The following is a 17,564-nucleotide window of genomic DNA, read 5'->3' as shown; positions in this document are numbered from 1 at the left end:
CAGCACAAAAAGTAAAAACAAGAAGGCACAAACAATGAATAAATAAAAGAGATGAAGAAATAATAAACAATTAAATAAGAGGAGCAAAAATTGAGCAAGTGTGCATACAGCAGACAGTCAGAATATAGCGCAAAAGTACAGGACGTTATGCAGCCGAGGGTGGAGGGAAGAGAGAGTTCAGGATCCTAACAGCCTGGAGTATGAAGCTGTTTGTGAGTCTGGTGGTGCGGGAGCGCAGGCTTCTGGACCTCTTCCCAGAGAGCAGAAGATCAAACAAAGAGTGAGCGGGGTGACTCACATCACACACAATCGTGGTCGCCTTGCGGATGAAATGGGAGGTGTAAATATCCTTCAAGGTGGGGGAGTGGAGCCCCGATGATTTTACTTGTAGTGTTCACTATGCGCTGCAGGGCCTTCATGTTGTATTCAGTGCAGCTACCATCCCACACAGTGATACAACTGGAGAGGACGCTCTCAATGGTGCCACGGTAGAATGTGGTCATGATGACTGGTGGAGCACCTGCTTGCCTGACTTTCTCCAGGAAGTAAAGGCGGCACTAAGCTTTCTTTGCCAGTGATGCAGCATTGGGGGCCCCCGTGCTCACCGTGATGCTGCCGGAGATAGTGTCACCAACACGAACTACCTGAGGCCTCTGACAGAGGAAGTCCAGAAGCCAGTTGCAGAGGAAGGTACTGAGACCCAGTTTGTCGAGTTTGCAGACGAGACGCCGTGGTACAATGGTGTTGAATGCAGAACTGAAGTCCACAAACAGCAATCTCACATACGAGTCTCTTTTTTTTCCAGGTGGGTGAGGGATTAGTGGAGGGCAGAGAAGATAGCATCCTCAGAGGACCGTTTGGGATGTTGCCCTCACAGCTATGCGGCGCGGGCTTGTAGTCCGTGATGGTCTGAATGCCTTGGAATAGGCTTCGTGCGTTCCTGCTGTCTTTGAAGTGAGCGGTAATCTTGCAAGTGAATGCCTTTTTCGCTTCCTTGATGCTCCGAGACAGGTTGGCCCTCGCTGTTCTCATGCCAGCTTCATCCCCAGGTCTGTAGGCTTTGTCTCTGGCCCTCAGCAACCTGAGGACAGCCCCTGTCAGCCATGGCTTCCAGTTAGCCAGAGTGATGATGAATTTTGCGTGGGCACAATGCACTTAGTGATGTAAGAGGTTACAGAGTCTGTATATCCTCTATGTCTGTCTGATCGTCGGAAGTGGCTGCCAGCTTCAACATTTCCCAGTCTGTTGTGTCAAAGCAGTCTTGAAGAGCATCAGAGGCTCCCTCAGACCACACTCTTACCCGCTTGTGAACCGGCCTGGATGCTTTCACTCTTTGTCTGTACGCGGGCATAAGCATAACAGTGATATGGTCAGAAAGTCCAATGTGGGGGAGGGGGGTGGCCTTGAAAGCTCCTTGATGTGCAGTGTAGACCAGGTCCAGGAAGTTGTCACCATGTGTTGGAAAATTAACATGCTGGTGAAGCTTTGGAAAGACAGACTTCGGGTCAGCATGATTAAAATCCCCAGTTAAGATGGTGAAACCGTCAGGGTGCGCCGTCTGCTGTTCACTGACAACCTGGTACAGTTCACTAAGGGCCGTGATCCTGTCGCTTTCAACGTTGGACGGCGGGATGTAGACCGCAACAAGCAGAATCGCAGTAAATTCCCTTGGCAGGTAAAAAGGACAGCACTTAATGATCACAAACTCCGCCAGTGGTGAGCAGTGTTTGCGTACAACTACAGTGTCCCGGCACCATTTATCACGGATGTAGAAACAGATTCCTCCTCCTCGTGATTTCCCACCTTTCACAATGACCCGGTCCGCTCGATAGCATGCTGCCTCAGTTGTACAGCAGAGTCCGGAATGTTGACATTTAACCAAGTCTCAGTGAACACAAGCACACAACAGTTACTCACTCGCCGGTTCATAGATCTCAGCAGTCGTATGTAATCTATTTTGTCGTCCAGCAATCGAACATTCGCCAGAAGAATGGAAGGTATGGCCGGGCAAGTTGGGTTGGCCGCTAGCCTGGCCCGGACGCCTCCACGCTTGCCCCTCTTCTGCCTCCTCGCACACCGATAGTACTTATTTACCAATGGGGGCAGAGGTACATACTCTTTGTGTTACGTCCAGTACTCTGATTGTTTTTTTGCCCCGATCTATGTCAAACGTAATGTCCTCTGATTGGTTCATTGGGTTAGGGTTACAGATTTTGGAATTTGGTCCACACAAAAGGCGCACCTTATTAAAAGCCGCACCATCGTTTTTTGAGAAAATTAAAGGCTTTTAAGTGTGCCTTATGGTGCGGAAAATATGGTAACAGTAACAGACGTACACCGTCTTTGTAACAACTTTACAGATTTTGAAATTTGGTCCACACAAAAGGCGCACCTTATTAAAAGGCGCACCTTCATTTTTTGAAAACGTTAAAGGCTTTTAAGTGCGCCTGATGGTGCTGAAAATACGGTAGTTAAAAGCGTTACTAAACATTCCTCTGACTTATTAAACCCCCTAAAAAATATTCAAAATCAATTTCTAATAAATTGGCTATAACAAGGATCATTGACTTATTGTAGTTTCAACTCTTGCTGTAAATGCATATTTCAAGTGCGTTTTCTGGTATTAACTGTGAAATGCACCTTTCTTTTTTCTCTCGGAGCATAGGCTCTTGTGTTGAATCAACTTTATTCATCCCTTAGGATTGTTCCCTCAAGAAAATTTCGTTACAGTAGCTCACACAGAAATAGTACAAAAGAGAACATTGCACAGCAGTAACAAACAAAGAGAGTAATAAATAAAGTGCATAGCAATAGCAATAATTAAAAAAGAAATGGTGTTGAGTAAGAAATAAATTACAATAATAATAAACAATTATCATCAAGTAATAAATAAAGTATTGAAGGTAATTCCACTTGTGTATGCCAGTCACGAGATGTCTCCCTTTGTCCCCGTTCCTATCAGCACCTTCCCTCAATTGAAGAGTTATACAGTTTGATGGACTGAGGAAGGAAGGCTGTTGGTCCTACATTTGGGGAGGAGCAGGCTCCCACTGAACAGGCTCCTCTGAGCGACAATGACGGTGTGCAGAGGGTGGCTGGCATTGTCCATAATGTCCGCAATTTGTTCAGTGCCCTCGACTCTGCCATCCCCCTCAGAGAGCCCAACTTCTTGCCGACCACAGAGCCAGCTCGCCTGAGAAGTTTGTCCAATCTGGCAGCATCCTTCTTGGATGGGCTGCTCCCCCAGCACACTCGGGTGTAGAAGAGGACACTAGCAACCGCAGACTTTTTGCAGATGTTGAATGACCGCAGCCTCTTCAGGAAGTACATCCTTCTCTGCATTTTCCTGTGCAGGTGGCTGGTGTGTGCTGACCACCAGTTTACCATCCAGCTGAGTTTCGATCCAAACTTTCCGAAGTCGATGACCAGCTCCTTTGTCTCAGAGACCTTGAGCTCCAGATGGTTGGAGCGGCACCAGGTGACAAAGATCTCCACCATACTCATGTACTCCTCCTCATTGTCGTCCCTGATACACCCCACAATGGCTGTGTCATCTGCATATTTCGGTATGTAACACAGCTCAGAGTTGTAACTGAAGGTGTACAGCAGGGGTGTCTTTTTTTTTTTTTTATCGTGGGCCGCATTGTAGTCATAGCTTCTTTCAGAAGGCCATTATTACTGTCAACCCAAATAAATGTATGAGCACTTCATATTAGTATATACAGTAAAAGTGACAAAACAAACTGACAAATAACTCGTTTTCAAATCAGACGAGTAAAAACTGGTCAAATATTTAAAAAATATATATTATTAAAAGTGAAGACAATTCGCAGTTCTAGCAATGACACATGAATTTGATGCACAATTTGTCTTCGCGGGCCACATAAAATGAGTTTGACATCTGTGGTGTTCAGAGTGAAGATAACAGGGGTCGGCACTTTACCCTGGGGTCCCCAGTATCAGAAATGGCGTCTCTCAACCTGACGAACTGTGGCCTGCCTGTGAGGTAGTCAGAGATCCATGCCATTAAATGGCACTCCCATCCTGCCCAGTTTAAAGTCCCAAAGTCCTAATGATCATCGTCACACATACATCTGGGTGTGGTGAAATTTGTCCTCTGTGATTTTGATCCATCCCCTGGGGGAGAGGGGAGCAGTGAGCAGCAGCGGTGCCGCGCTCGGGAATCATTTGGTGATCAGCAGGGAGGGGGATGGTATTGAAGGCGATAGAGAAGTCCAGGAAGAGAATCCTTGCTGTGGGTCTTGGTGGGAGTGGACTAGGGGTTGTAGCATTCCGGGAAGGACTCAGAGTTGAGCTGCTGCTTTTCTGTTTTAAGAAGAGCCAGATGAGGTGGCTCGGGCATCTGATTAGGTTGCCTCCTGGAGAGGAAACCCCAGGAATGACCCAAGACACAGAGAAACTGTCTTTAGGGTGGCCTTATACTCACCCCAGGTTGATTTGGACAAAGTAGCTGGGGAGAGGGAAGTCTGGGCTTCCCTACTGAAGCTGTTGCCCCTTCGACCCAACTCTGGATTAAGTGGTAGAAAATGGATGGATGGGCTTTTGAACATGTTTTTAAATACAGCTCGTCTTTTCAGGTCAGTTCCAAAGTTGTTCTACAAATTACCGCAATAATGAAAAATAACACAACTTTGCTTAATATTTGTTATTGTTTTGAAATTATTGTAGAGACTTGTACCCCTTGAATTATAGCTACACTCTAAGTTCGAACAGCTTCTGAGTATTGTGGCAGAGCACCATTTGTTTTGTACATTAATTGTGCTATTTTAAATTCAACCAGATCAGAGAATTTCATATTTGTGGTAGATTGGATCGAGCACTCGGTGCTCGACTGTGTTTGTCTATCTGTACTGGCAGGTTCAGGGATTGTGTGGTCAGGTCTGTGTGTGGGGGTTGTGACACAGTACAGATCAGCTCGTACTGCATCCTTGCCTCCGTGCGTTATTGTTTAATCAATCAATAAGTAACTCACTATAAGTGACAACACTACAATAGTTCGCACAGCATAAAGCCACAACAACATTCCGTTTGCTAAATAGTGGATTTTTTGGTTCTGTATATTTGGATCGATTGATGATGCAGTGGAGCCTCGGTTTTCGTACGTCCTGGTTCTCGAACCATTCGGTATTCGAACAAATAAATTGAGATTTTTTTTGCTTCGATGTCGGACAAAATTCGGTTGTCGAACCTCGCGAGATGAGCCGAGAGGGCCCGCATGCCAACTGACTCCGTTTGTTATTACATTCTCGTTACTCTGAGGATTGCATCAACTCAAATCATGCCTCCAAATGAAGCAAGTGGGAGCAGTAAAGCCATCCTAAAACACAAAGACGCTCCTAAAGCAATGCGACAGTGAGCGCCCCGCTGGCGCGCTGCGGGCCGTTGCGCGACCGGACCAAATTAAGCTCCCTGCGCACTGACGTCCACTTTTTTTTTAGCGACCGCTCTGTCACAATAATGTGACCAGCGCGGTGCAGTTGCGCGATCGGACAAAACTAAGCTCCCTGCGCACTGAGGTCCACTTAAATTTTGGAAAGTACATCAGGACTTTAGAAATACACTGCTCAAAAAAATTAGAGGAACACTTTGAAAACACATCAGATTTCAATGGTGAAAAAAAAAGTTGGATATCTATACTGATATGGACAGTTTAATGTCTCAGGAACAAAAGGATGCCACATCTTTTGATGGAAATAAAGGTTTTCAGCCTACAGAGGGCTCAGTATATAGACAACCCAAAAATCAAAGTGAAAAAAATGATGTGGCAGGCTCGTCCATTTAGCCTAAATTCAATATTTGCAATTCAAAACTCTTTTCAGTATCTCGTGTAGCCCCCATATGCTTGTATGCATGCTTGACAACATCACGGCATGCTTCTAATGAGACGACGGATGGTGTCTTGTGGGATGTCCTCCCAGATCTGTCTATGGGCATCAGTGAGCTCTTGCAAAGTCTAACGAGCAACCTGGCGGCGTCTGATGAACCAAAACATGATGTCCCAAAGGTGTTCTATCAGGTTTAGATCAGGTGATCGTGAGGGCCATTCAATTGTGTCAATTCCTTCATCCTCCAGATACTGTCTGCATACTCTTGCCACATGAGGCCGGGAATGTCATGGATCAGGAGGAACCCAGGACCTACTGCACCAGCGTAGGGTCTGACCATGGGTGCAAGGATTTCATCCCGATACCTAATGGCAGTCAGACTGCCGTTCTCTAGCCTGTAGAGGTCTGTTCGTCCCTCCATGCAAATGCCGCCCCAGACCATCACTGACCCACCACCGAACCGGTCATGCTGAATAATGTTGCAGGCACCATAGCGCTTTCCTTGACTTCTCCAGACCCTTTACGTCTATCACAGGTGCTCAGGGTAAACCTGCTCTCATCTGTGAAAAGCACAGGCCGCCAGTGGCGGGCGGAGTTGCCAATTCTGGTGTTCTATGGCAAATGCCAATCGAGCTCCACGGTGCTGAGTAGTGAGCATAGGGTACACTACAGGACGTTGTGCCCTGAGGCCACCCTCGTGAAGTCTGTTTCTGACTGTTTGGGCAAAAACATTCACACCAGTAGCCTGCTGAAGGTCATTCTGTAGGGCTCGGGCAGTGCTCAACCTGTTCCTCCTTGCACAAAGCAGCGGATATCGGTCCTGCTGATGGGATGAGGACCGTCTACGGCCCTGTGCAGCTCTCCTAGAGTAACTGCCTGTCTCCTGGAATCTCCTCCATGCTCTGGAGATTGTACTGGGAGACACATCAAATCTTCTTGCAACAGCACGCGTGGATGTGTCATCCTGGAGGAGTCAGGAAATCTGCGCAACAGGAAGATTAAGAAATCGCCTCATGCTTCCAGTCGTGATAATGACTCTTGCTAAAGCCAACACTTGTGGAAAAACAGTTTAAAAAGATCAAGAGGGAGGAGCTTGAAATGGCATCCAGCTGCAAAACCAGTCCTGTTTTGGGGACCATCTCGTTGTTGCCCCTCTAGTGTACCTGTTGTGAATTCCATCAACACAAATGCAGCTGAAAGTGATTAAAAACCCCCTCTGCCACGTGCCTGACCAAACCCTTATCAGAAAAGTGTAATTGAATTCATGCCATACCCTGATAAAAAAAACTGTTCCTTTAATTTTTTTGAGCAGTGTATTTTCTAAATTTCAGCGACGGCTCTGTCACAATAATGCGACCAGCGCGGTGCAGTTGTGCGGTAGCCGACGCGCTACGGTTGCACGTTTCGACGGTGCGCTGCAGTTGCGCGATTGGACAAAAATGTGCAAATGAAAAAAATGCTTTAAAAAGGCCTGTTTCTTGCTTGGAACGGATACGGTTTTTTTTCCCATTATTTGAAATGAGAAAACATGATTCGAAATTCGAACAATTCACTTCTCGAACAGTCTTCTGGAACGGATTGTGGTCGAAACCCGAGGCTCTACTGGTGTGCTCTTTTTGTCATTTGTGTCCTGTTTTACAGTCTGTCTATATTTTGAAGCAATATTTTTTGTGTATCCACTCCACCATTTTAATCTAATTATATTTCTCAACAATTGGAATAAAGTTGCTGACGGTGTATGTTCGGGTTGACAAATTATCTTGATCGTATGATTATGTAGGAATGTAGACTAGAATTATTAACTTTGTTTAAACCTTTTACCTTTCCTTGACTCTGAAAAGTTTAACCATTCAGTTGTTGAAACTTTCCAAATGGTGTAGAAACATTCTTGCTTAGTTAGTCATCGAAAATGCTCCACTAGTTTCTGTTTCCATGATCTTGTAAAAAAATGAGCTGAGACCCTCCGCACTGATTAACCAGTTGCTGAGGTGACCACCAAACATGTCCAATGTCACCCCCCACCCTGCTTGTTCTCAATAAATATGCTCCTGCAAGAATCCAAAGTCAGACTTTGTTCGAACATCGCTGTACCTACAGTAACGAACAAATTCTCCACTTGCAAGTGCTCAAAGGGCATACTGTCTCCTGTGTGGTTCTTGCAAATAGGTTAGTGTGCACCACTAACAGTGTAGAGGTACACTCACCTCACTTGTGTGAAGACCGTGTGGGATCAATCCCCGCTCAGTAATGATGATTGTTTGTCACTCTATATACCCTGTGGTTGGCTGGCGACCAATGGAAGTTGTAGTCTGCTTTTCACTTCATGTAAAGTTGGGTTAGGCTCCAGCAGCCCTTGCGACCCTGAACAGGATAAGTGGTGTTGAAAATCAATGGATCTGTTGGACTATGACTTTTTTTTATACGTTGTCAGGTCTAAGTATGATCAGACATTAAATCACATGCTGGAACGAAGAGGAGAAGACAACCAGGATGAGTTTACTCGCGAGGAGAACGATAGAGAAAGGAAGCTCAGTTACAATCTCCATCAGTTCTGAGTTCCTCCTCCGGGTGCTCCTCTTTTTAATGTTTTGGTTGCCCTGGTTACAAATATGAGGTTATAAATGTGAGGTAACTGGTATACAGTTCCTTAACCAAACATTGAGTAAATATGGGATAACATATGTGACTGCTTCAAACTGTATATAACATTTAACAAAGAAAAACAGTTCCGATCAACAACAATCTATCAATCAAAGCTACAGTTAACTAAAAGGAATGAAGTCCCTTTAAACTAAACAAAGAACATCTTGCCTATACAAAGAAGCCCTGCTCATTGTTAGTGAAGACTTCTTACAAAACAAACACAAAAGTAACATAAGGACAGGAAGGAAACATAAGGCTGACGGGGATCAAAAGACATTCCTTGAACTAAATTGAAAGCATTTAGTTTAAAGGAGAGTCATAAACTCGTAAAAGATAAGGCCCCCTGGTCTGGCAGGCCAAGGCTTTCCCGAGATTACTCCAACATACGTACATGGACTGACGATGGATAGCGAGATGGACTGGTGGGGGAACTGCTTTTAAAATAATGAGAACAGAGGGACAATTATATTATGAATAAGAACAGACTGGCGAGGGCGAGTGTGCCGGTACACGGACGAACATATTGTGTAGCCATTTTTTCCTTCTGATCTATGTCTGGCTGTAGAGGTGTTTTCCAGTGTAGTTTTGAGGCTCTGTTATGTGTCGCCCTTCTTGTCAGGCTTGTCAACCGACCCAACCCAGACATCAAAATGAGCAGCAGCACTTTGTGGACCTGCAGCTAACCAACATGCAGATGGAGGGCAAAATGGGGCGGAGTCATCGGAGAAAACGCATGGCGCACACGACCCACTCGGAGAGACACTGGGAAGCACTTAGAAACATAGGACTGATGGAGGTTAAGGAGGGGAGAGGCAGTTCCAACACTGGGTACGTTATATGCATATAGTTCCATGCATATTTTTAGTTTCAAACCTTTCCTGTTATTTCCTGAAAATGTCAAATGTTGGTTGTTTTGTACTCAAGCCATTGCGCTGTCTAATAGAAAAGTAATGCTTTAACGGCATTTATGGGCAATGGCAGAACATACACATGCCTACACACACAAATATATAATTTACCAAAGTCAAATTCATATTGTACAAATTTAATGACCATTGATGACCGTTGAGAAATTAATTTGTCTGGTTTATAAGGCAAAAAAGCATGTCTGTTTTCTCTCTGCTGTTTGACAGACAGACAGACAGACAGACAGAGATAGAGAGATAGAGATATAGAGATAGAGAGATGGAGTGATAGAGCGATAGAGCGATAGAGAGATAGATACTTTATTGATGGGGGAATGGCAGGTCACACGGAGACATAGACAACCATTCACGCTCACACCTACGGACAATTTTGTGTGGTCAATCGGCCTACCATGCATGTTTTGGGAATGTGGGAGGAACCCGTAAGAAACTCACGCAGGCACAAACTGAAGTATGCAAGGCAATCATATTTTTCTGAGATTATCAATAGAAACAGCAATAATGATCGCACACTTTTTTCTGTTGTGGACAGGCTGACTAACGGTACAGCGTCTATCCCTTCTGAACTGCTGTCTAACAAGGCATGCAATGACTTTGCAGCCTTCTTCACAGACAAAATATTATAGATGAGACAAGCAATGTGCAGCTCCAGCTCAGGAATGATAACACTTGCGCCTTCCTGTCCTATAGTCAATCTAGGACATTTTAGCCTCATAGATTATACAACTCTAACAGAAACGGTTTCAAAATTAAAGCCTACAACATGCAGCCTTGATACTCTGCCTTCCAACTTTTTTAAAACTGTTTTTAGCTGCATAGCTCCAGATGTACTGCAGATAATAAATAGTTCTCTTCAAGCAGGCCAGTATCCCCAGGCTTTGAAAACTGCAGTAATAAAACCTCTTAAAAAAAAAAAAAAAAAAAAAAAAAAAAAAAAATCTGGATGCCACAACAATTAGTAACTATAGGCCAAGATCAAGTCTACCATTCCTGGGGAAAATCATTGAAAAGGGTGTTTTCCAGCAAATCCATGCTTTTATGATACAAAACAATCTTTTCGACACGTCAGTCTGGATTTTGGCCACACCACAGCGCTGAGACTGTACTTTTAAAATGATGCAGGCAAATCCTCTGTCCTGGTATTACTGGATCTCAGTGCTGCTTTTGATACAGTTGATCATAACATACTACTCAGCAGATTGGAAAAGTGGGTGGGACTTACCGGCACTGTGCTACAATGGTTCAAATCTTACTTACAAGATAGGGACTTTTTTGTCTCAATGGGAAACCATGAGTCTGAGAGAACTAAGATCACAAGTGGGGTTCCCCAAGGGTCCATTCTGGGACCGCTACTTTTTAACATCTATATGGTACCCCTAGCTCAGATTATAGAACATCTTATGCCGATGACACACAACTTTATATCTCAATGTCATCACATGACCACAGTCCCCTAACTCACATTGGGAAACTGTATTCATCAAATCAATAATTAAATGTGCCAGAATTTTCTCCAGCTAAATGCAGAAAAGACAGGTGATAATTTTTGGACCTAAAAATTAAAAGGAAAAGATCAGCGCTCACGTTCGCTCTATGTCGTTGACAGCTACAAATCAAGCCAGAAATCTTGGTGTAATTATTGACTCAGACCTAAACTTTAACAGCCATCTTAAGTTTAACACTAAATCTGTCTATTACCACCTGAAATTAAGAGGTTTCTGTCTCAACAAGATATGAAAGAACCTATTCATGCATTCATTTTTAGTAGGTTAGATTATTGTAATTGCATCTTTACAGGCCTTAACAAAAAAATCCATCAGGCAGCTGCAGCTGATCCAGAATGCTGCTGCCAGAGTCCTCACAAACACCAGGAAACTGGACCATACTACACCGGTCATTAGATCGCTACACTGGCTTCCTGTGAGTCAAAGGATAGTTTTTAAAATCCTACTGCTGGTCTACAAAACGCTGAATGGTCTCGGACCAAAATACATGCTTGATTTACTTGTTCCTTATGAAGCATAAAGACCTCTCAGGTCATCTGGAACTGGCTTGTTGCGTGTCCCAAGAACAAGAACCAAGCAAGGAGAAGCAGCATTCAGTTATTATGCTCCTCACCTGTGGAACAAACTTCCCATAGATCTGAGGTCTGCTCAAACTGTTAGCTCCTTTAAATCAGGGCTAAAAACATTACTGCTTACCGCAGCGTATTCTTAAATTTAAATTCTCTCTTTATAATTTTCATTTTTTCATTTTGTAAGCATTATAGTCTGTATTTTTCCCTTTTTTATGCTCTGTGTTCTTTGTCTTTTTTTAATCCTTTTTATGTAAAGCACATTGAATTGCCTTGTGTGTGAAATGCGCTAAATAAATAAATCTGCCTTGCCTTGCCTTGTACAAGGAGAATATGCAAACTCCACCAACAGGGCCGGACTAGGAATTTTTTTCAGGCCAGGAGTCAGTTATGTAACCAGGCCACCCTGGCCTTGTCCACACGTGCATGTTCACACCCACACTTAAATGCATGGGCACAAGCAAAACACATTTGTGCGCACACACATGCACACAATCGTTCTTTGAGTTTTGTTGTGGGTGGTACCGGAAAAACAAATCAAAATCTCAAGAATGAGTGTGAGCAAAATAATCAAAAGGTCTCTGAGTCTGACTGTCTGTCTGTGCCCTGAGTTGGTCTTGCTGTCTCCCTGGACTTGTCTTGCCAGTCTACTCTGCATCTGCTGGGAGTGTCAGAAAAAACAGCATAATAATTGTTTTTTAATAATTGTAATTAATAATTGCAGTATCGACAAGAACGCATTTAATCAATATCAAAAGAATGATATGGTAAAATACATGCTATTTTCTCCCAAATGTTTCATACATAGTCATAGCCTATTCAATCCCATGCATTGATAGATGACTGTCTGTTCTTTATCTGTCAGCTGCCCTGATCTGGTTCTGGGCCGACAATATTTCCACCATTGCATAGGAAACATAGACATATATTTCAATATGAATTTAGCCAGGGCCACTTAGAAAGTTTAGAGGAATGTGCAAGTAAGAAAGAATAACAAATGACTTCAACTTACAAAATCAACTACAACAAAATCTAACAATGAATCAGTCTAATTACATGGCAGCAGTACATATGCACACAACACATGCAAACTGGCGTGCATACACACACGGGCACACAGTTTCTAATGTGGGGGGCTGAACAAATCCGTAATTTTACTGCATTTGGCCGCGTCCTCCTCCAGCGCCTTTCTTTTTTTGTCCCTCTCCGCACCGCCTTTCCTCTTCTTTTTACCAAGTTTGAAGTCCATTATCCTCCTCACTAGCTACAGCATACAGCACCTGACATAGTAACACACCCCTTCCTCCACACGCGCTCTGTGTGGTTGATACGGACTGTGTGGGCAGGTGTTAATTGATATAAACCATATCGTCTTTCCCTCCTCACATGCTCCTGGCCTGAGTGGCCTGGCCTATCTCTGATAGGCGCAGCAGACTTAAAAAAAAACAAAAAACAAACAAACAGAGAGACGCAGGCCAGCAGGCCAATCCTAGGCCGGCGCTTCGGGAATACTCCCGGTTCTCCCGACGGTCAGTCCGGGCGTATCCACAAAGGAAGGCTGGAGCCGGAATAAAAATATGCACCTCTGAATTGTGGTGGACATGCTAACCAGTGCAACACCGTACCACCCTATGTTTTCTTTATCACTATATGTGATGTACATATACAATAGTACTATGTTTGCTATGGCTCAGTAATTAGCGAGACATTACATGGTTTCCGATAAGCAATAGAAAATGTGATTCAATGTTGCAAGCTCGCTTAGTGTGCTGCTGTGTTCTGAGTGTGATCTGACTTTAGTCGTGTCTGAATGTATAGATACGTTATTGTTGTTTAGGGTTCCTAAATGCTTTATTTGAAAATGTGGTGAATTGTCTTCGTGGCTTCGCTGGTCTTCTGAAAACACTTGATGAAAAATGCTGGCTTTTAAAAAAGGAAATGGTTCAGGGACACATGGCTGGTTGGAAAAAGATTTTATTCAGCCGATGTCAGAAGATGTTCTCTCACGCCCCACAGACACGATGTTCGGAAGCCCCCACCAGACACGATGTTCAAAAAGCCCCCCCGTCTGCCAGGCAACGCCTTTCTTATACCTGGCGAGACTCATGATGTCATCGCTTTGAATAGTAACTACTCTTTGAGACCCTCGTGCATGCTGGCTCTCTGCCCATACAAGACCCTCAACTTAGTTGTTTTTGTGGCCCAAAACACCTGTCAACCCATTCATACCTTATTGAAACCAAGCACAATTGCTCAACGCAAATAACCCTGGTCCTCCTCACGCTGTCGGCTCAGATGTCTTTGGGCCTCATGCAGAGACATATGTCGTCAAAAATACACCACATAAGCAATATGTATAATTGCCACATGCATACTTTCCAACTTTGGATTGTGAGAAAGTATCAGCCCCTACGACAGGGGTCTGCAACAACTGGTCCAAGGCCCAGTGCTTGTTGGCAGACCACTTGGTAACAGGCCATAGAAAAATTCTTAAAAGAAATTTACACACAGTTTGGAGCCGACATAAAAATTCTGTTTGGTATCAATTTGAGCATTTGACAACAAATGCATTATTCTGCTGAGAGGAGAACGTGTCATCTTGCGGCATGGCTAATAATGGAACATAACATCTGTCTTTGTAAACAGATGAGACAAAAGTGTTTGTCTCTGCTGGTGTGCTGTTTAATTTTAGCTAGTAATGTGCAGAAACCGTGGGACAGCAGAAATGTAACATCAAACACTCACATCCACCTGGTTCTTTTCTTCATCCTCTTGTTTGTTTTTAAATGTTCTTTTTGCGTGCCCTAATAGTTTGTTTCTATACAGTCGTTTCGATTGACGTATTTTTCGACACCCGGCAGTAGGCAAATCCCCCCCCCCGATATCAGCATTTTGGGGAGAGCCCACCTGCTTGCACTGCTGGACATATGAGCAGCATATGGGGAGGCTTAGTGACGAGCAGGTCGCACGTAGGGAAACGCAAGGAACTGTGGCATTTCACACAATATAAACTATCTACATCACTGTAAAATCTAGAGATTAGCAGGAGGAATGACAGATCAGGGGCAGGCGGAAGACAGGGTTAAAAATCGTGAGTCTCCCACAAAAATCAGAAATTATTTTTTGGCCAGTTTTGTCATCTTACATCTGTAAGGACAACAAGGAAACGAACTGAGACGGATCGTGACAGTCCTCTGAGATCTATAAGGTTACGTGTGGTGTCCCACAGGGATCGGTACTAGGACCAATTCTATTTAATATTTATATGATTCCGCCTGAGGACATAATACGTAAATATAATATTAGTTTTCAATGTTACGCGGATGACACCCAATTATATATGCCGTTATCAATGACAGATCCGCGGGACCGTTATAATCTTGAGGCATGTGAACCCAGATAAAACTGAGATGTTGATAATTGGTCCAGCTCGTTATCAACATTTATTTAAGGAAACCACGATAACTATAGATAACCGTACTATCACTCAGAGTGATACTGTAACTAATCTCGGGGTAATATTTGACCAAACGCTCTCCTTTCAAAAGCACATTAAGAATATAACCAGAATAGCATTTTTTCACCTTCGTAATATTGCTAAGATTCGCCCAATCCTCTCGACCGGTGATGCGGAAATTATTATACATGCATTTATCACGTCGCGCCTGGACCATTGTAATGCATCATTCTCTGGTCTTCCCAAGTCCATTATCAAAAGTCTACAGTTAGTACAAAATGCTGCTGCAAGGCTGCTCTCATGGCTAGAAAATTTGATCACATTACCCCAATATTAGCCAACTTACACTGGCTCCCGGTCCATTTAAGATGTGAGTCTATTAACCTATAAATCATTGCCATTTAAGAGGGTTCTTCTATTAACCTATAAATCATTGCATGGCCTAGCGCCTTCACATCTCGTCAACTTAGTTGTTCCTTATGTTCCGTCTCGTAACCTTCGTTCGCAAAACGCTAGTCTTTTAGTGACACCGAGGGCCAAGAAAATGTCTGCAGGGGCTAGAGCATTGCCCTACCAATGGATAATTAGAACTGCTACCTCAGTAGAAACATTTAAGACACGTTTAAAGACATATTTCTATGATATGGCTTTTAATTATTCTGTAGAGGCCGATTTGGCTGGAGTTTGTTTTTGCTCCCTCTCACCCTTGACCCCTTTCAATTTGCGTACCGAGCACACTTACTCCATTTCTGCTCCTCTTATTGTTTATTTATTTGTATTTATTCATCGCTCTTGTTTATTCATATGTATGTGCCTTCTTGTTTTTACTTTTTGTGTCATGTTTTTGGATGATTTGTTATATGTCTTGTCACCGTGGGATAGTGGGTAACGCAATTTCGATCTCTGTGTGTCTTGGCATGTGAAGAAATTCACAATAAAGCTGACTTTGACTTTGACTTTTGATGTTCACAAAGGTCCCCACAATGCACTACAATTTGTTAACCTCATCAGTATTCACGAGATGAATGAATATATATAGATACAGGACAGCACGGTTAATATTATAATAATAGACTAATATTCTTTTTTTATGACAACTCTCCTCACAGACGCATATATGACAAAATGTATATTGGCAATAACAAATTGATGATGTCACCTGACATCTATCCAACCAATGGTTACCTGTCCAGAGGTTCCAGGACCCAGCATCACACCACCAACTACTTGCCAAGTATTTCCTATAGCTTGGACCATCTGGACCGCCTGGATGACCAGGTGAGCAATTATTTCAAAGGATCACATACTGCAATGTGAAACATTTTTGTAAGACTTTTTAAAAGCTCATATACAAATTTGCGTGTCTGTCCAAAGTTGTGTGTCTGGAGTGCCTTTGCACTAGTGCTGTGTCGTTCATGTATGTTTTGTTGAAAAAAACAAATCTTTTGAGTGAATGTACAGATCACTTCTTGAAGCAATTATTTTCTCAGCTCATTTGAGCTCAACTACAGGCTGGGAGCAGAAACTGAAATACAGCGTCATTCACTCGTGAATCTTTGACCAGTAAGCCAGGGTCAGGTGGTGGAAGAATATATCTATCTATATCTACAGTCGTATGCAAACGTTTGGGCACCCCTAATTATTTTCAAGAATTTCCTTGATGAATCATTGATTGTTCGAATCAGCAATTTCAGTTAAATATATCATATAGCAGACAAACATAGCGATATTTGAGAATTGAAACGAAGGTGATAGGATTGATGGGAAGTGTGCAATCATTACTTAAACACAAGTAGGCAGGTACATAAATGTGGGCACCCCAACAGAAAATAGCATCAATATTTAGTAGATCCACCATTTGCAGAAATAACAGCCTCTAAACACTTCCTGCAGCTTCCAATGAGAGTCTGGATTCTGGTTGAAGATATTTTGACCTCTCACCTTGACAAAACATTTCCAGTTCAGTCAGGTTTCATGGTTTCTCTGTGTGTCCTGCGATTTCCTCACAACCAGTTCAGGGTGTCCCCCGCCTAGTGCCCGATGACTGCTGGGATAGGCTCCAGCAAGCCCGCAACCCCTGTAGGGACAAGCGGTATATGGATGGATGGAGATGGATGGATGGATGGATGGATGGATGGATGGATGGATGGATGGATGTACAACAGAATGTGACAAACCAAGCCAGGAAACAATCCATATTACAGAGCTTGCCTCCCTGCTGTGATGTAGACAAAACTGATGTGAAAAATAGAACCAAAATGGCAAAAATCACCATTAAAAGCCCCTTAAATCACTGGAATCTTCTTGGGGGATGATTTTTAGTGCTCACATTTTTACATACATAGTTTGTATATACAGTATGAGGGTCAATGTTCAACCAACTGAAGTATCCCTTTAATGAATCAAAATATCATCTAAAAATTTATTTGTTTTGTTCCAGGCTCCTGAAATGCCCAAATCTGAGAGTTGTCTGCTTGGCTGTTACAACACTGGAAAAATGGAAAATAAGATTTTCTCAAGACAGGTTTTTCTTCCTGTAACAAATATTTTCATCTATGAACAAAGTTTGACAAACAAGGAGAAAACCATTTTGCTCTCATACACTAACGTTGCTAATT

At 43.2% G+C, this 17,564-nt stretch overlaps 1 protein-coding gene across 4 annotated transcripts in view; it reads left to right on the top strand.

Moving 5' to 3' along the window:
* The window catches only part of LOC147061365 (uncharacterized), a 32,689-nt gene that overhangs the window by 6,382 nt on the left and 8,743 nt on the right, over positions 1-17,564 (top strand). For 2 of the 4 annotated variants that reach the window (XM_085915693.1, XM_085915723.1), the window contains exons 3-5: positions 9,109-9,317; positions 16,056-16,224; positions 17,387-17,470. In XM_085915693.1, the coding sequence (XP_085771819.1) occupies positions 9,109-9,317; positions 16,056-16,224; positions 17,387-17,470 (462 nt within the window). Of the gene's footprint in view, positions 1-3,419; positions 3,567-9,108; positions 9,318-11,212; positions 11,336-16,055; positions 16,225-17,386; positions 17,471-17,564 lie in introns of those variants that run through there. The other 2 variants (XM_085915712.1, XM_085915703.1) reach the window with 2 other exon arrangements.

Source organism: Syngnathus leptorhynchus, chromosome 1 (assembly GCF_054491065.1).
Source record: "Syngnathus leptorhynchus isolate UIUO chromosome 1, UIUO_Slep, whole genome shotgun sequence".
Taxonomy (NCBI): domain Eukaryota; kingdom Metazoa; phylum Chordata; class Actinopteri; order Syngnathiformes; family Syngnathidae; genus Syngnathus; species Syngnathus leptorhynchus.
The sequence above is the reverse complement of the archived record's forward strand: the minus strand, read 5'-3'. Positions and strand labels throughout refer to the sequence as shown.